The 20,189-nt window shown below is 37.7% G+C and overlaps 1 protein-coding gene across 3 annotated transcripts in view; it reads left to right on the top strand.

Moving 5' to 3' along the window:
• Window positions 1-20,189, top strand: part of ZFYVE9 (zinc finger FYVE-type containing 9) — a 204,249-nt gene that overhangs the window by 132,583 nt on the left and 51,477 nt on the right. For all 3 annotated transcript variants that reach the window (XM_045998099.1, XM_045998090.1, XM_045998108.1), the window contains 2 exons: window positions 808-930; window positions 2,870-3,025. In XM_045998099.1, coding sequence (XP_045854055.1) covers window positions 808-930; window positions 2,870-3,025 — 279 coding nt within the window. The remainder of the gene's footprint in view (window positions 1-807; window positions 931-2,869; window positions 3,026-20,189) is intronic.

The following is a 20,189-nucleotide window of genomic DNA, read 5'->3' as shown; positions in this document are numbered from 1 at the left end:
TTTGTTAAAGGGCTATCTTTATTTTTCTTTTCTAAGTTTTTATTTAAATTCTAGTTAACATATAGTAAGATAGGTTTCTTACATATGGTAAGTGTAGAATTTAGTGATTCAGCACTTATGTACACCTAGTGCTTATCACAAGTGCCCTCCTTAACACCTATCACCCATTCAGCCCATGCCCCTCCCCATCAACCCTCAGTTTGTTCTCTATATAAAGTTAAGAGTCTTATGGTTTGCTTCCCTCTCTCTCTCTCTCTTTTATCCTTCCCCTGTGTTCATCTGTTTTGCTTCTTAAATATCACATGAGTGAAATCATATGGTATTTGTCTTTCTCTGACTGACTTATTTCATTTAGCATAATACACTCTAGCTCCATCCACATCCTTACAAATGGCAAGATTTCTTTCCTTTTGATGCCTGATATTCCATTATATATATATGCCACCTCTTCTTTATCCATTTATCAGTGATGGACATTTGAGCTCTCTCCATAGTTTGGCTATTGTGGATAATGCTGCTATAAACAGCGGGGTGCATATGCTAAAGGGGTGCTTTAGATTATGGCATAAGTCAGTTTGTGGAGAAGTCTATGTATAGGATAACCATGTTCTCATCCAAACTGGACAGGGTCACTTTTGAGAATGAAAGGGAAACTATTAGCATTACAGTGGGACAGCAGATATGTTCACCATATCTGTAAACCAAGTGCTTAACTCTTTCTTGTGAATAATCAGCCCATTCCTGCATCAAATTTCTTCTTGATTTGTCATTTTAACTAATCTTTTACATTGTTTTCTTCCCTTACAGATTATGCTGTGGAAGAGAAACCATCACAGATTTCAGTAATGCAGCAATTAGAGGATGGTGGTCCTGACCCACTTGTCTTTGTTTTAAATGCAAATTTGTTGTCAATGGTTAAAATTGTAAATTGTAAGTTAGAAATTTGTTTTTTAAAATTAAAATGAGATACTTTACTTACTCATAGATAATAAGTAAAGCTTTCAAATTCCTTATACACAAGTTGTTTTTATATGGATGGAGCGACATCTTACTGAAAACTGAGAATCGGTTTGTATAAAATAACGTATCCCAGAGGACAACTGTGGGAGTAACTGAAACTCTTGAGAAGAGATAGGTGAATTCTCCATGGAGAAAGCCAAACAAAACTTCCTGAGATGGATGTGCTAAATCACAACTGACCCCCAGAATGGTGGTGGACAAATTATCCAGGAGGGTCAAATAACTTACATGCTAGATTTAAATTTCAGAAACCTTAATCATGTGCAGACATTTATTTGAGAAAGGGTTAGTTAGCTGACACATAGTAGAACTTTAGTAAGTCATAAGTTAAGATTCAGAAGAAACTTTTTAATTCTTGGGGCTAGCTTCTGGGCATCGGAATGAGTAAGAGGACAGTAAATTGGAATCTTAATTCCAGGATGGTGTTGGAGCATAGAGAATGCATTTATCCTCTATGAATGTCAATAGGCAGAGTTTTGGGGGAGAAGCACTGGGGAACTGTCTTCTAATTCCCACTGGGTACTTACTAAGTTGACCTTGGAGTCCAGAAACACCTATCTGCTCCTTCCTTTGAGGTTCTGTATTAAAGAGTGCAGGCTCTGGTTTACTTAATTGTACCCTTGTATATTTGGCCAGTTATTAATGCTTGCCCCCATTTCTTCTAGGATTAGATTTTAAGATAATTTGTGAAATTTCAATTTACCGTATCTAGTTTATAAGTTACACTTAGAAAATAGCTAACCCAGATTTCCTGAAGTGTACACCATCTTAATATAGTTGTTTTGGGGCTTCCTGTTAGGTATAATAAAGTAACATTATTCCCAAAGTGTAAGGCAGGGAACTTTTGTTGGTTTTGATTTACATTGTGAGATCTGTAATTATATTTGAATCTTGTTTCAGTTCCTTTGGGGATCCTATTAGTATGGAGTACAAATGATATAAGTGTCAAAGATTGAACATTATTTTTAACTGTATATGGCTTGTGCTGTTAGGACTCTACAGTGCCTTAAGGGGAAGAAGTAAAAGTAAATAGTCCAGAAAAGCCATTCTTTCACCACTTTTTATAGGATGAAATCAAGTAAAATCATGTTGATGTTTATCTAGAATTTTCTCCCAAAAAGGACTATAATTTAAAAAGCTAGAATCTTGGGGCCCCTGGCTGGCTCAGGCGGTAGACCATGCAACTCTTCATCAATCTCAGGATTGTAAAGTTCAAACCACACATTGGGTATAGAGATTAGTTAAAAAATAAAATCTTTAAAAAAAAATAAAAAACTAGAATCTTTGAGTTACAGATGAAATTTTAAAAGTATATATAAAAGTATATTTTCTTTCGCTCACAACCTGAATCCAAAGCTATAATATTGGCCTTTGTTATTGTTTCTAGTTCTATATAAGTAATTTTTTCCCTTGGTAAAGTGAATTAATTAATTAATTAATTGATTAATTTGTGGATTTTTAAAAATACAGGTGGGGAATATATTCTTTACTCATTATAGCCTAGTATACTTAGTTTTATTTAATTTATTTTTAATGGAATGCCTTTTCTTTTAATAATTACACATTTTAATAATAAGAGTTAAAATTTTCAGCTCATTTTCTTTCACTGTAACTTCTTTTACTTCCCTTCCCATTGCTTTTCTAAGTATTTGTTTAAGCCAGAGGCATTCGTATATTTTATTTTCTTCATTGGTTCTTTGGCTCAGTGCATTAATAGTTCACAGTTGAATTGTACAGATTCAGTATAATACATTTTATTCTTTGCTATATTTTAACAGATTTTTATGCTTTTTTTAAAGGTAAGAATTGAGGAGAATGTCTTACTTTTATATTTTTATTCCATTCATAGATGTGAACAGGAAGTGCTGGTGTTTCACAACCAAGGGAATGCATGCAGTGGGTCAATCTGAGATAGTCATCCTTCTTCAGTGTCTACCAGATGAAAAGTGTTTGCCGAAGGATATCTTTAATCATTTTGTGCAGCTTTATCGGGATGCTCTGGCAGGTGGGAATGCTTTATGACTTTTTCTGCACCCTTTATAAGACAATAAAAATTTCGGGGGGTGCCTGGGTGGCTCAGTTGGTTAAGCATCCAACTCTTGATTTCAGCTCAGGTTTGATCTCGGGGTCATGAATTCAAGCCCCATGCTTGGCTCCAAGCTGGAGTATGGAGCATACTTTTAAAAAAAAAAAAAAAGGTGATCCATCCACTGGGGTGGATCAGTTGGTTAAACGTCTGCCTTCTGCTCATGGTGTGCTCCTGGGGTCCTGATATCAAGCCCTGAATCGGCTCCCTACTTAGCAGGGTGCCTGCTTCTCCCTCTACCCCTCCCTCTGCTTGTGCTCTCTCTGTCAAATAAATACATAAAATCTTTTTTAAAAAAAATGATAAAAATTTTTGGACTCAGATGCAAAATAATAGTCATTAATTTGGAAGCCTGGCATTGGACTTTGGTATCAGCAGCAAGTTAGAACTTGCTAAGGCTTAAGGAAATATAAATTTTAGTACTTTACCTCGTGTGGCTGTTACTGTTTTATAAAGGCTGGAATCAAAGTTACAAGATAATCCATTGACCATAATGTAAGAATATTTTTCTTTGAGTGGGTTAGGGATCATGATATTGGTACCTGGTAAAAAGAAGCATAATCATAACTTACTGAATGTTTCTTCAGTTAACAATATCTATATAATCATAATGTAAATATTCTTTATTTAATTTTCAGGTTTTAAAAACCACTGACATGAGCAACTTTATTATGGTTTCAAAATAAATTATAAATATTGTTTGCCCTACCAATGTAAAAGTAGATGCATAGCTACTGGAAAAGACTAAGGATACTAATAAAAAGACATTATAAGTTGAGAGAGAAGAAATATATTTATGTGTATTATTTGGCATTACAAAATTAACCTCCTCTGATTTAACAGAGTAGGTAAAAAGTGGTGTAGTTGAGCTAAATTTTCATTATCATAACAGGAAGTAAAAAAACGGTATCTGTGGTTGTAAATAGGGAAAGAGTAATATAATAACTATAACAAATGAATAATAAAGATTGTCTCTGAGGAACAAGGCTTGGAAAGGGGAATGAGGTTGACCAGGGTATTAAAATTATTTCTGTGTATTACATGGTGATATTTTATAAATATATTAAAACCATAAATTATTTATACTTTTTTTTTTTTAAGATTTTATTTATTTGACAGTAGGCAGAGAAGCAGACAGAGAGAGACGAGGAAGCAAGCTCCACGCCGAGCAGACAGCCCAATATGGGGCTCGGATCCCAGGACTGTGGGATCACGACCTGAGCTGAAGGCAGAGGCTTAACCCACTGAGCCACCCAGGCACCCCTATTTATACTTTCTGAATATAGTAATTCCCCTTGTGGGGTTCTGTGCCCAAAAAAAAAAATTATCTAAATTGTACAATATATACTTATACATGAAGTGTTTATTTCAGCATTACTTAAATTTAACACAAAAATTGAGCGGTAACCTAAATGCCAGCTATAGGAGATAGGCTTAAAACTGTGTTATACTAATTAGATGTATGCTTCTTTTTTCAAACATTTTTTAGCCATCAAAAGTAATATTTATGAATAGAGTATAACAACACAGAAAATGCTCTTGAAGTAAGGACAAAAGCAGGATATAAAATTGTATCTTTAGTGTGATTATAGCTTATCCATAAAAGATTATACCTTTATGTCTTAGTCTTTGTGATGATTTGTGTTATATTACATGAGGACAAGACAATACATCAACAACTTACCACATACCTCTGAAGTATACTTTAGTATTTACTGTGTCAGTTCCGAAATGTATGGAATTAATATGAATTCATTTAGAGCCTTCAGGCTATATAATACTCAGGACCTAAATTTATTTCCAGAAATGACTGGAAACAGTCACTTTTCTCCCTGATTTGGATGGATTCACATATAAAAACTATAAATAGTGAAATGGCATTGGGGATCCAAGCAACTGTTATATTCATGTGGGTTTTGAGGAGGAATTAGGTGCTAAAGCATGGGAAGTTCATGAAAATCTTGTTCAGGGGTCCATCTTTTATTGAGTAGGCAATGAGGAACAACTGAAAAAAGATGAGTGACACAGGCAGATTTGCATTTTATAAAGATGACTTCAGAAGCAATATGAAAATGGATCAAAGACTATGTATCTGCTGGCAGGTAGAGCGAGTTAAGAAGCAGTTACAGTAGATAAACAAAAAAATATAGTGGATAAGCACTAGAATATTGCTCAACAATAAAAACAAACTGCTGATACATACAACAACATGGATGAATATCACAGCCATTGTGCTGAACAAAAGAAGCCAGGCACAAAAAAGTACCTATTATGTGATTCTATTTACATGATTCTCCAGAACAGGCAAACTGAATCTGTGGTGATAGAAATTAGATCAGTGTTTACCTGGGGTGAGTTGGGGGTACAGGGGTTGCAAATGACTACAGAGGGGCCCTGGGAATTTTCTGGGATTATATAAATATTTTATGTAGTTATAGGGGTGGTGGTTACATGAATGTTTACATTTGTCAAAACCATATACTTAAAATCTCTGGGTTTTATTGCATGAAATTTATACCCCAGTAAGATTGACTTAAGTATTTTTTATTGAGATATAATTGAGATGTACTATTAGTTTCAGATGTAAAATATAATGATTTGATATTTGTATTTACTGTGAAATGATCACAGTAAGTCTAGTTAACATCCATTTTCACAGTTTTTTTTTCTTGCTGATGAAAACTTTTAAGATCTACTCTATTAGCAGCTTTCAGATATACAGTAGTGTTGTTAACTATGGTTCCTGTGCTGTATATACACCCTTACTACTAATTTATCTTACAACTGGAATTTTGTACCTTTGACCTCTTCCACTGATTTTACCCACCCTCTCAACCCCCATCCTTCCCCACCAATCTGTTCTCTGTATCTAGGTGTCCTATGGTTTTTTGTTTGTTTTTTAGATTCTATATATAAATGTGAAATCATATGTTATTTGTCTTTCTCTGTCTAGCTTATTTTACTTAAAATAATGCCATTGAGTTCCATCCATGTTGCAAGTGACAGAATTTTTTTTTTTAATGGCAGAAAAATATCCCACAGTGTATATATACATCACATTTTCTTTATCCAGTCACCTGTTGATAGACACTTAGGTTGTTTCCATGTCTTGGCTATTGTAAATGATGTTGTAACAAACATGGGCTGCAGATCTCTTTTCAAGTTAGTGTTTTCATGCTCTTCAGATAAATACCCATAAGTGGAATTGCTGGATCTTATGGTAGTTCTGTCTTTTATGTTTATTTATTTATTTTTTTCAGTGTTCCAAAATTCATTGTTCATGCACCACACTCAGTGCTCCATGCAATACATGCCCTCCTTAATACCTACCACCAGGCTCACCCATCCCCCACCTCCCTCTCCAAAACCCTCAGTTTGTTTCTCATAGTCCACAGTCTCTCATGGTTTGTCTCTTCCGATTTCTCCCAACTCTCTTCTCTTCTCCATCTCCCAGTGTCTTCCGTGCTATTCCTTATGCTCCACAAGTAAGTGAAACCATAAGATAATTGACTGTCTCTGCTTGACTTATTTCACTCACCTTAATCTCTTCCAGTCCCATCCATGTTGATACAAAAGTTGGTTGTTCATCCTTTCTGACGGAGGCATAATACTCCATTGTATATATGGACTATATCTTCTTTATCCGTTCGTCCGTTGAAGGGCATCTTGGTTCTTTCCACAGTTTGGCGACCATGGCCATTGCTGCTATAAACATTGGGGTACAGATGGCCATTCTTTTCACTCCATCTGTATCTTTGGGGTAAATACCCAGTAGTACAATTACAAGGTCATAGGGTAACTATTTTTAATTTCCTAAGGAATCTCCACACTGTTTTCCAAAGTGGCTGCACCAACTAGCATTCCCACCAACAGTGTAAGAGGGTTCCCCTTTCTCCACATCCTCTCCAACACTTGTTGTTTACTGTTTTGTTGATTTTGGCCATTTTAACTGGTGTAAGGTGGTATCTCAGTGTGGTTTTGATTTGAATCTCCCTGATGGCTAATGATGATGAACATACTTTCATGTGTCTGTTGGCCATTTGTAAGTCTTCTTTAAAGTGTCTGTTCATGTCTTCTGTCCATTTTTTAAAAAATTTATTTATTTATTTGAGACAGAGAGAGAGAGATCACAAGTAGGCAGAGAGGCAGGCAGAGAGAGGAAGAAGCAAGCTCCCTGCTGAGCAGAGAGCCTGATGCGGACCTTGATCTCAGGACCCTGAGATCATGACCTGAGCCAAAGGCAGAGGCTTTAACCCACCGAACCAACCAGGTGCCCCTTCTGTCCATTTTTTGACATGATTATCTGTTTTGTGTGTATTGAGTTTGAGGAGTTCTTTGTAGATCTTGGATATCAGTCCTTTGTAGTGTCATTTGCAAATATCCTCTCCCATTCCGTGGGTTGCCTCTTTGTTTTGTTGACTGTTTCCTTTGCTGTGCAGAAGCTTTTGATCTTGATGAAGTCCCAAAAGTTCCTTTTCGCTTTTGTTTCCTTTGCCTTTCGAGACATGTCTTGAAAGAAGTTGCTGTGGCTGATGTCGAAGAGGTTACTGCCTGTGTTCTCCTCTAGGATTTTGATAGATTCCTGCTTCTTGTTGAGGTTTTTTACCCATTTCCAGTTTATCTTTGTGTATGGTATAAGAGAATGGTCAAGTTTCCTTCTACACAGAGCTGTCCAATTTTCCGAGCACCATTTATTGAAGAGACTTTTTTCCACTGTGTATTTTTTCCTGCTTTGTCAAAGATTATTTCACCATAGAGTTGAGGGTTCATATCTGGGCTTTCTACTCTATTCCACTGGTCTATGCGTCTGTTTTTGTGCCAGTACCATGCTATCTTGGTGATCACAGCTTTGCAGTAAAGCTTGAAATCAGCCAACATCATCCCCCCAGTTTTGTTTTTCTTTTTCAACATTTCCTTAGCAATTCGGGATCTCTTCTGGTTCCATACAAATTTTAGGATTGTTTGTTCCAGCTCTTTGAAGAATGCCGGTGGAATTTTGATCGGGATGGCATTGAAAGTATAGATTGCTCTAGGCAGTATAGACATTTTAATAATGTTTATTCTTCTGATCCATGAGGATGGAATGCTCTTCCATCTTTTTGTGTCTTCTTCAGTTTCTTTCATGAGTGTTCTGTAGTTCCTCGAGTACAGATCTTTTACCTCTTTGGTTGGGTTTATTCCCAGGTATCTTATGGTCCTTATTGCTATAGTAAATGGAATCTCTTCTCTAATTTCCCTTTCTATTTTTTCATTGTTAGTGTATAAGAAAGCAGCTGATTTCTGTACATTGATTTTGTATCCTGCCACGTTACTGAATTGCTTTATGAGTTCTAGTAGTTTGGGGGTGGAGTCTTTTGGGTTTTCCTAATAAAGTTATCATGTCATCTGCGAAGAGAGTGAGTTTGACTTCTTCTTTGCCAATTTGAATACCTTTTATTTCTTTTTGTTGTCTGATTGCTGTTGCTAGGACTTCTAGTACTACGTTGAACAACAGTGGCAAGAGTGGGCATCCTTGTCATGTTCCTGATCTCAAAGGGAAGGCTGTCATCTTTTCCCCATTGGATGATATTCACTGTGGGTTTTTCATAGATAGATTTTATGAAGTTGAGGAATATTCCCTCTATCCCAATACTTTGAAGAGTTTTAATCAGGAACGGATGCTGTATCTTGTCAAATGCTTTTTCTGCATCAATTGAGAGGACCATGTGGTTCTTCTCTATTCTCTTATTGATCTGTTCTATCACATTAATTGATTTGTGAATGTTGGACCACCCTTGCATCTCATGGACAAAACCCACCTGGTTATGGTGGATAATCTTTTTAATGCACTGTTGGATCCTATTAGCTAGGATCTTGTTGAGAATCTTGGCATCCATATTCATCAGGGATATTGATCTGAAATTCTCCTTTTTGGTGGGGTCTTGCCTGGTTTGGGGATCAGGGTAATGCTGTCTTCATAAAAAGAATCTGGAAGTTTTCCTTCTGTTTCTATCTTTTGAAACAGCTTCAGGAGAATAGGTATTATTTCTTCTTTGAATGTTAGGTAGAGTTCTCCAGGGAATCTGTCAGGTCTTGGGCTCTTGTTTTTTGGGAGGTTTTTGATCACTGGTTCAGTATCGTTACTAGATATTGGTCTATTCAGGTTGTCAGTTTATTCCTGATTCAGTTTTGGAAGTTTATAGGTTTCCAGGAATGCATCCATTCCATCCAGGTTGCTTAACTTATTGGCATATAACTATTGATCATCTGCTGATTGTTTCTGTTTCCTTGGTGTTAGTCATGATCTCTCCCTTTTCATTCATAATTTTATTAATTTGGGTCCTCTCTCTTTTCTTTTGGATTAGTTTGGCCAATGGTTTATTGATCTTACTGATTCTTTCAAAAAACCAGCTTCTTGTTTCATCGATGTGTTCTACTGTATCTCTAGTTTCTATCTCATTGATCTCTGCTCTAATCTTGATTATTTCCCTTCTTTTGTGTGGGGTTGGCTTAATTTGTTGTTGATTCTTCAGTTCTTTAAGGTGTAAAGAGAGCTGGCGTAATCTGGATTTTTCATTTTTTTGAGGGAGGCTTGGATGGTTATGTATTTCCCCCTTAGGACCGCCTTTGTCATATCCCATAGATTGTGGACCGAAGTGTCTTCATTCTCATTGGTTTCCATGAATCCATGAATTGTCTAAGTTCTTCTTTGATTTCCTGGTTAATCCAAACATTCTTTTTTTTTTTTTTTTTAAGATTTTATTTATTTGGGGCGCCTGGGTGGCTCAGTGGGTTAAAGCCTCTGCATTCGGTTCAGGTCATGATCTCAGGGTCCTGGAATCGAGCCCCGCATCGGGCTCTCTGCTCAACGGGGAGCCTGCTTCTCCCTCTCTCTCTCCCTGCCTCTCTGCATACTTGTGATCTGTGTCTGTCAAATAAATAAATAAAATCTAAAAAAAAAAAATATTTTTTTTATTTATTTGACAGAAAGAGAGATCACAACTAGGCAGAGAGGCAGGCAGAGAGAAAGGGGGAAGCAGGCTCCCCGCTGAGCAGAGAGCCCGATGCGGGGTTCGATTCCAGGACCCTGAGATCATGACCCGAGCCAAAGGCAGAGGCTTAAGCCATTGAGCCACCCAGGAGCCCCTAATCCAAACATTCTTAAGCAGGGTGGTCTTTAGCTTCCAAGTGTTTGAATTCCTTCCAAACTTTTTCTTGTGGTTGAGTTCCAGTTTCAAAGCATTGTGGTCTGAGAATATGCAGGGAATAATCTCAATTTTGGTATCAGTTGAGCCCTGATTTGTGACCCAAATTTGGTTTATTCTGGAGAAAGTTTCATGTGCGCTCAAGAAGGATGAGTATTCTGTTATTTTAGGGTGGAATATTCTGTATATATCTATGAGGTCCATCTGGCCCAGTGTCATTCAGTGCTCTTGTTTCTTTATTGATTCTCTGCTTGGATGATCTGTCTGTTACTGAGAGTGGCATGTTAAGATTCCCTACTATTAATGTATTCATATCAGTCTGACTCCTTATCTTGATTAACAGTCATCTTATGTAGTTGGCTGCTCCCGTATTGGGGGCATAAATATTTACAATTGTTAGATCTTCTTGGTGGATAGACCCTTTAAGAATGATATAGTGTCCTTCTTTATCTCACAGTCTTCAGTTTAAAATCTAATTTATCTGATATGAGAATCACTACCCCAGCTTTCTTTTGAGGCCTATTGGCATGAAAGATGCTTCTCCATCCCTTCACTTTCAGTCTGGATATATCCTTAGGTTCCAAATGGGTCTCTTGTAGACAGCATATGGACAGGTCCTGTCATTTTATCCAATCTGCAACCCTGTGCTGTTTTATGGGAGGGTTTAGGCTGTTCACGTTGAGAGTGATTATTGAAAGAGACGTTTTTATTGACATCATGTTGCCTGTGAAGTCCTTGTTTCTATAGATTGTCTTTGTAAATTTCTGTTTTATGACACTCTTGGGTTCTTTCTTCTTTCTTTATTTATTTGTTGGGGGGGTGGTTCTTTCTTCTTTTATAGAATCCCCGCTTAATATTTCTTGTAGGCTGGCTTGGTGGTGACATATTCTTTTAAACCTTACTGGTCTTGGAAGCTCTTTATCTCTCCATCCATTTTGAATGTCAGCCTTGTGGGTAAAGTATTCTTGGCTGCATGTTCTTCTCATTTAGTGCCCTGAATATGTCTTGCCAGCCCTTTCTGGCTTGCCAGGTTTCTGTGGACAGGTCTGACGTTATTGATGGACCTTCCTCTGTATATAAGGAATCTCTTCCCCCTAGCTGCTCTGAGATCTCTTGTCTAAAATTATGATTCATCAGTCTTGTAATCAGGTGCCTCGAGGTCGTTCATCTTGGGGGTTGATCTTTCTACCTCTAGGACATGAACGTTGGTTCCATTCCCCATATTGGGAAAATTTTCGTGGAGAATTTGTTCAGCTATATCTTCTAGTCTTCTTTCTTTCTCCTCCCCCTCAGGGATCCCAATAATTCTGACACTGGAACATTTCATGGCATCATTTATTTCCCTAATTCTGTTTTCATGGCTTTAAGCTGTTTGTTCCAGGGCTCCTCCTGATCCTTTTTCTCTATCAGTTTGTCCTCTAGATCACTAATTCTATCTTCTGCCTCAGTTACCCTAGCTGTTAGAGTATTTAGATTAGATTGGATCTCATTGATAGCATTTTTAACTTCTTCCTTGGTGCCTTTCACTTCTGCTTTAATCGGATTCCATGTAGTCACTAATGATTTTCTCGAACCTAGCCATTGCCTGGATAATTGTTACCCTGAATTCCCTTTCAGATATACTGTTTATGTCCATATCCAATAGCTCTGATGGAGAGGGCACAGTCTCTGAATTTTTCCTCTGTTGGGTGTTCCTCCTCCTAGTCATTTTGGTGAGAGGTGGTTGAGGGGATGTATAGCTGAATATATCAACTGCGATCCAGGCAAGGTGCACCCTCGAATGCTTCTGAGCAATCGGAAGTCACCACCATAAAGAAAAAAAGAAAAAGAGAGAGAAAGAGAGAGACAGAAAAAAAAGAGAAGACCCAGCCAGAATGGGCCCCAAAGGTAAGATTTATAAGGTATACAAACAAAAATGGACAAACAAAAAGTAAATGACAAGAAAAAAAAAAAAAAAAGAACCCAGCCAAAACGAACCCCAAGGATGAGATTTATGTAATCCCAGAACAAAAACAAATACACAGAAACACTGACAGAAGAAGAAGATGGGAGGGTGGTTATGGGCAAGGAGGGTTATTTTGATTCTTCCTGGGTGTATCCTGATATCTTTGTTAAAAGACTCAACTTTCCAGAGATAGAGGGAGATTAAAAGTGGTTTATATATAGGGGTAGTATTGATTAGGGAAAGACGATTACCTTGAAGCTTATATCTATATTTATATTAAAAAGAAATAAAATAGAAAAGGAAAAGAAAAATACAGGTATATGTATAAAAAAAGTTCAAGTTCAAAGGTTATGGTGGAATATGTTGTATTAAACCTCTAGTTGTAATGGTAAGTAGGTTAAAAGAAATTAAAAAGAACAAGAATAGTGAGAATGAATAAAAAATAAAAGTAGTGGGATACCTGGGTGGCTCAGTCAGTTAAGTAGCTGCCTTCGGCTCGGGTCATGGTCCTGGCGTCCTGGGATCGAGTCCTGCATCCGGCTCCTTGCTCGTCGGGAAGCTTGCTCCGCAGAGAGCCTGCTTCTCCCTCTGCCTCTGCCTGCCACTCTGCCTGCCTGTACTTTCTCTCTCTCTGACAAATAAATAAAATCTTTTAAAAAAAAAAGTAGCACTATGAAATATACAGGTTGTAGGACAATACCGGGAGCTAAATTGTTTTCCCCTGATATTGGGGTTTTACAGTTTTATAGGGACCCAGTGGTGGTTGTCCTGTTTCTTTTGCTCCTTCTTTTGGCTGGCTTTCTGGGGAGGGGCCTGCTGCGTTGTTTTTTAGTCAGTCTTGCTTGGGTTGAGTCCTGCTCCCTATCAAAGGGCTGGGCTCTGTGGAAACCGGTTTTTCAGGCTTTTGTTCTCTGGAGGTTTTTGTTATTTGGTGGCTTTTCGTGGCTTTTCGGAGATTTAGTCCCCAGCGATGGTCTCTGGTTGCCTGAAGTGCCCGCCTGTCCCTGCACCCCCGTGCCATAACTGTGAGTGATATTGGTCTGGGTAGCCTGCTTCCAGTGGCTGCCTTTGCCTGGACTGCTGTCTGGGGTAGTTCTTTCAAGTCCAAGTTGGGAGTGTTCAGATTGTCCGGCGGTCCTATAGACCACCAGCTAGCTCCCACACAGAACACTCTCAGGCACGGGTGGGGAGCATGTTTCAGATCCCGGTTGCACAATGAACACAGAATGCAAAAGGTTATGGTTCTAGAGAGTGCCCACCAGACTGCCTTAAGCTTCTCAACCCTGGGGGCTCTGGGACCAGGAACTGGAGGCTCTGCTGCTGACGCACTTTCTCTGGCACCTGTGGTTGCCGGCAGTGGCCAATCTGGGTCCAGGGCTTAGGCCTGTGCAGGCGACTGCCCAATTCCACCAGTTGCCCTTTAAGATCTTTTGCTCTTTTTGAGTACTTTTAGCTAGACTCCAAGTCAATGCTGGTCCCCAATCACAGGGCACTTTTGTATTGGGGTATTATTTTCTAATGGGTTGCTTCTGGTGGCTCCCTCCTCCTCCTGTTTATCCTCTGATATCAGTCGGATCATTCCTAGTACGCTTTACCTGTCCACTGGTGTCTTCTGCCCCTGTGGAGATTCAGAAGTGTATAATTCTATATCTCAAGCTGGTTTCATGGGTGTTCAGAGTGTTCTGGTAGATAATTAGCTCACTTTAGGGGACTGGTTGAAACAGGGTCTCCTACTTCTCTGCCATCTTACACAAAATCCTATATTTATTTATTTAAAGATTTTATTTATTTATTTTAGAGAGATAGTGGGAGAGAGGGAGGGGCAGAGAGAGAGAGGGAGAGAGAGAATCCTAAGCAGACTCCACACTGAGTGCAGGGCTAAATCCCAGGAGCCTGAGATCATGACTTGAGCCAAAATCAGGAGTCAGACACTCAACTGACTGAGCCATCCAGGGACCCCAGTTGTATTTTTTATTTTTGAGGAACCTCCATGCTGTTTTCCTTAGTGACTGCACCAGTTTACATTCCCAGCAATGGTTCATAAGGGTCTCTTTTCTCTACATCCTCACCTATACTTTGTTATTTTAAAATTGATTTTCAGGGGGCGCCTGGGTGGCTCAGTGGGTTAAAGCCTCTGCCCTCGGCTCAGGTCGTGATCTCAGGGTCCTGGGATCGGGTCCCACATCAGGCTCTCTGCTGGGCAGGGAGCCTGCTTCCCGCTCTCTCTCTGCCTGCCTCTCTGCCTCCTTGTGATCGCTCTCTCTGTCAAATAAATAAATAAAATCTTTTTAAAAAATTGATTTAAAAAATCTATTGTCAGGATCCAGTAAGGAATTAAATTATCAGGATTTAATAAAGTAATTAAGTAATAGCAGTAGGAACAAAGACTATTGAGAAGAAATAAAAGACAGTGATGTGTCAGTTCAGTAGTGTTTGGTAACTAAATGTGAGGGGTGGGAGGGGACAAGTCCAAGTGGCTTCAGATTTCTGACTTGGACATCTGAGTGGACTTTGTTCTTATTCATCAAGATAATAAATAGAAGAACAGAAATAGAAGAACAGATTTGGCAGAGGAGTGGGAGGCTGATTCTTTGTCCAGTGTGTTGAATTTGAAATATTGACAACAGATGCTTTATGCAAATGGACAATGAATGTATGGGTATGGACCTCAGGTAGTAGATCTGAGATTTGGGAGACCTAGCTTTTATGCGATTGTTGAAGCTGTGGTTGTGAATGGGTTAGGTCCCTAGAGGAGACTAGAGCTGTGACTGCAACTCTGAGAAATACCAACAAGGAAAGGCTGAGAATCATTGCATGAGTCATTAAAATATATGTTACCATAAGTGGTTACTCACTTTTCAGAATTATCCTTATATATCAGTAGAATTTATTTTGAACTATCAGATTAAAATGCAAAATTTCTACAACAAAATTACTTTGAAGTGATAGTAAAATAATGGTGATGTCTAAAGTCAGACTATAACTCATGTAAGCTGTTTTAAATGTTATCTATAATATAGATGGGGGCATGTGCATATATATCTGAGTAAATAGCATTTCAGAGGCATAAGCAAGTGAGCCATAAGAGTCCCTCCTCAACTAGGAATCATTTCACACCTCATAAAATACTGGGACTAGGAGGTATCTTAGATCATCTACAAACTCTTTGTTTTTTAGATGAGGAAAATGAGAGGTGTTAAATATTTATCTAAATCACAGACCTAGATGGTGGCATTTTCTTGATAGCTATTGGCTGGGTAATCCTCTTGGCTCCCAGAGGCTGCCTGCAGTTCCATGGCTTCCTGGCTCCATGGATAGTTTACAACAATGATGTTTCCTTTCTTCCAGGTCAGCAGGAGTATGTCTCTGCTTTGAATCTCTGACCCCTAGATCTAGTTTTATCAGCTCATGCTGATAATCTCCCTACTGATTAACTCAAAGCCCACTGATTAGTAACCTGACTTTGGGGGTACATTCCATTATATCCATACGTGCTGCCATCGCTCAAGGAGAGGGAATTAAACAAGGCATATGTATAGGAGGCAGACAGAATTCTGCCTCCCACACAGGATTTTTGTCCTCCCAAGCATGACACAGACCTGAAACATACTTTACTCATTTGGTATCTTCACCAGTCTTACTGTTGTTCCCTATAGTTTGTTTGCCTTTTGTTGTAAAAGAAAAATATGTTTTTATTTATATTTCATTATCAGTTTAGTATTCAGTGTCAGTATCAAAGATCACTATCATTATTCAGTTCAATCAAAATTACTAAATTTGCCATTATATTTTCTCCATATCTGTTATTTCAGTATCTTGTTTTTCCATTTGAACTTGCTTTTCTTGCTGAAATACATCTTTTAGTTCTCTTAATGAAGCTTTGTGGTTCATAAACTCTATTAGCCTTTGTATGTCTGAAATTTTTAAATTTTACCATCCCTCTTGAATAATTCATTGGTTACAAAATTCTAGGGTAACGGATATTTTCCCTTCCTTTCCTCTTTGTTCCGTTATTCCTTACTTTATTCCTTTTACCTCCCCTTAGCAAGTACTTTGAAGATACGACTCTGTTGTCTTTTGGCATCTCCTTTAGTCTAGTTTTGTTTTTTTTTTTTTTTTGCTTTTCTTTTTCTGCTCTTGGGCTTTTAGGATTTTCTTTTTATCCTTAATTTTGTGTAAGTCTATTACAAAGTTTTCTGTGAGTTTTTATAGTCAGGTTTATTGAGGTGTAACTTATACACAGTAATATTCACCTTCTCAGACATAGTTTAATGAGTATGGATGAACAGATATAGTCATGTAACCACCACCAAAATCAGCATACACAACATTTCCATCATCTCTAAACCTTGTTTCATGTCCCTTTTTATTTATTCCCCTCCCCTTTGCATCTGCTCCTGGCAACTACCAATATGATTTCATTCCCTTTAGTTTTGTATTTTCCAGAAGGCTTCATTAATAGAATCGCACGTTTGTATTTAGCTTATTTCATTTAGCATAATGCTTTTGAGATTCATGCATATGATTGTATGTATGTATGTACTGTACTTTATACATTTACCTGCAATGTATGAAGTTTCAATTATTCTGGATCCTTGCCAGCACTTGATAGTGCCTCTAAAAAAAAAAAAACAAAAAAAACCTTTTTTTTTGCTTTTCTAATGAGTGTGTTGTAGCACCTCATTGTAATTTTAATTTGCATTTCCTTAATGACTAGTGGTATGAGCATTGTTTCATACGCTTATTTACCATCTGTAGCTCTTCTTTTGCACATTTAAAAATTAAGTTTTCTTGGGGCGCCTGGGTGGCTCAGTGGGTTAAAGCCTCTGCCGGTCATGATCCCAGGGTCCTGGGATCGAGCCCCGCATCGGGCTCTCTTCTCAGCGGGGAGCCTGCTTCCCCCTCTCTCTCTCCTGCCTCTCTGCCTACTTATGATCTCTATCTGTCAAATAAATATATAAAATCTTTAAAAAAATAAAATAAAATAAAAATTGAGTTTTCTTAATGAATTTTTAGTACTTTATAAATTTTGGATAAAAGTCCTTTATCAGATAGTGCATTTTGCAAATATATTCCAGGACATGGCTTGTCTTTTTATTTTCTTAACTGTCTTTTGAAGTATATAAGTTTTAAACTTCGATGAAGTCCAGTTCATTGGTTTTTTCTTTTATAGTTTATACTTTAGTTTCTTAAGAAATATTTACCTTAACCCAAAGTCACAAAAATTTTCTCCTGTATTTTTTATCCGAAAGTTTTATAGTTGTAACTCTTACATAAATCTGTAATTCATTTTGAGTTGATATTTGCACAGGGAGTGAGGTGTTGGGGAGTAAGAATTTCCTGTTCTCTTCAGGATTCTTCTAGCTGAACTAAAAATCATCTTGACAAGAGACAGATCAACAGGAGAAATCAAATTTAATTCATACGTATGGATAATCCATACAGACATGGAAATTCCAAAAACAGGCAAGGTGAGATGTATATGTTATTCTGAACTAAGGAGAAGGGGGTGGCAGGGGTCTGGGACATCAGAGGGAAGGAATACAATTCACTGGAAGATGGAAAAGAGTAAATGTTTCAGATCTTTTTTGGGCCACCCAGAAACAGTGTGAGATAAAAAACTTTGATCAGACAGGCCTGGGTAGGTTCCTCCATATATGCCATACCTAGTTCATAGTATAATGTAATTATATTGTAGGTAGGTCTCTTCCCAGACTAGGTCCTTTATTTAAATTTTTTGTAGGCAGTTGTGTGGAAGGTAAAGAGCTGTTCCTGAATCTGCTGGGTTTTAATAGGTTTTTAACTCAAATTAATCTTCATGGCAAAGTGGCCCAACCTGCCCTTGGTCCCTACAGAGGTATAGAGGTAAAGCTCAAAAGTTCTTTTTTTTTTTTTTGCTTATGGACATCCAGTTGTTCAGCACAATTTGTTAAAAAGACTGTCCTTTGCCACCGAATTACCTTGATACTGTTTTTGAATATTAGTTTGTATTCTGTGTATAGGTCTCTTTCTCTATTATTCCATTGATCTCTATGTGTACATATATGGGGATTTAGTTTTATTTTTGCTGCCTAGTGTCAAAAGTGTAGTTTTGATCTGAAAACACACTTCTTTCTTTCATTTGGAAAATTCTTGGTTATTATCTCTGAATATTACTTCTCTTTCATTTCCAACATTTTCTTCTTTTGGAACTCCTTTTTCATGTTGGAACCTCTGAAATCAGTCTTGATCTCTCAACTGTTGTTTTGGATACTTTTTCTTGGCCTTTTGTGCTGGATCCTAGAGTACATTCTCTCTTCAAAAAAACTCATTCATTTAAGAGGAATATTAATGTGAGCTGATTAATATTTACATGGACATAATAAGGTTACACTGTTATTAACTTTCAGCTTTTAGATTTAACTTTGGAACAAGGCAAGAAGATAATTAAAATTATAAACACTGAATGTAGATATTAACCTTGCAAGTGAAATCATTTTTTAAAAAATTTTTAATTTTTTTATGAACATATAATGTTTTATTAGCCCCAGGGGTACAGGTCTGTGAATTGCCAGGTCTACACACTTCAAGCACTCACTATATCACATACCCTCCCCAATGTCCACAACCCCACCATCCTCTCCGTCCCCCCTTCCCCCGGTCACCCTCAGTTTGTTTTGTGACAGTAAGAGTCTCTCATGGTTTGTCTGCCTCCTGATCCCATCTTGTTTCATTTATTCTTTTCCTACCCCCCAAACCTTGCATGTTGCATCTCTACTTCCTCATATCAGGGAGATCATATGAACTTTCTCTGATTGACTTAGTGAAATCATTTTTATCTTTGAAAAATGCTTTTTGTTCCCTTTCAGTCATTTGTAACTTAATGTTTGCAGACATGTTTATCTTCTCTCAGCTGTTCTTTGGGTATCCTAAATCTGATCCTTCTGAATTGAGAGTATATTTGTGTAATATAGTAGTGGGTATGAAGGCCCAATTGAAGCTGCTTTAAACCTTCTGGAGGTTTCCCACTACAACTAGAATAAACTCCAAATGCCTTTGGCCAATAAGATCCTATTTGATTTAATCTAAAGATTTCTTTGACTTTATCTTTTACTACTCCTTAGTTGCTTTAGCTACATTGATTACCTTTGTGACCTTTGAACCCATCAAAACCATTTCTAACTACTGGCTTTTGTACTTACTGTTCCTAGACCTGGAATGCTCTCCTTTGCAGATCTTAACCGGTTGGTATCTTCTCTTCATTCAGGTTTGATCTCAAATGTTTCTGCCTCAAAGCATTTTTCCCTGACCCTCTTAGCTAAAGAAGCGTTTTGTCCCCTTTTCCTACCAATCTTTTACATTACTTTCCTTGTTTTATTTTCTATAAAACATTTATCTCTAACTTTACTAACTGATGTTGTTAATTTGTCTTCCTCCTTTAGAATATAAGCTCTGTGAGGGCAAGACTTATCTATCTGGCTCAACTCTGTGTAGCAGCCTTTAGAACAAATAGTCTGGCACATTGAAGAAGCTTAATAAAAAGAACCTGTGGATTGAAGGAATCAATAAATTGATATGATGTCACTAGGAAGTATTTTGTTTGTCATTTTGTGGAGAAGTACCTAGAGACAATGAGTCCTGAGAGAACACTTCTGTTAATAAAAATGCCATACTTATTATTCCTGACTTCTTGTTCCCATTGGGACTTGAAAACAAGAGTAAATTCTATTGAGGCCAACCTGGGAGTGTTTCTGAGACCCCAGTGTCTCTGGTCCTTGAGAAAGAAATACCAGGGGTCACTCATTCAGATTACTTGGGAACTTTCTATAATTTAATATCTTTGAAAAAAAAATACTACTAAAATCTTCCTTATCTTGTATCTTTAAATTGTAGTCAGCTGGGTTAACCCAGATGAACTTTTGGTTAATTTAAATTTCTTATATAGGGGCGCCTGGATGGCTTAGTTGTTAAGCGT

This window comes from Meles meles, chromosome 1 (assembly GCF_922984935.1).
Source record: "Meles meles chromosome 1, mMelMel3.1 paternal haplotype, whole genome shotgun sequence".
NCBI classification, from domain to species: Eukaryota; Metazoa; Chordata; class Mammalia; order Carnivora; family Mustelidae; genus Meles; species Meles meles.
The sequence above is the reverse complement of the archived record's forward strand: the minus strand, read 5'-3'. Positions and strand labels throughout refer to the sequence as shown.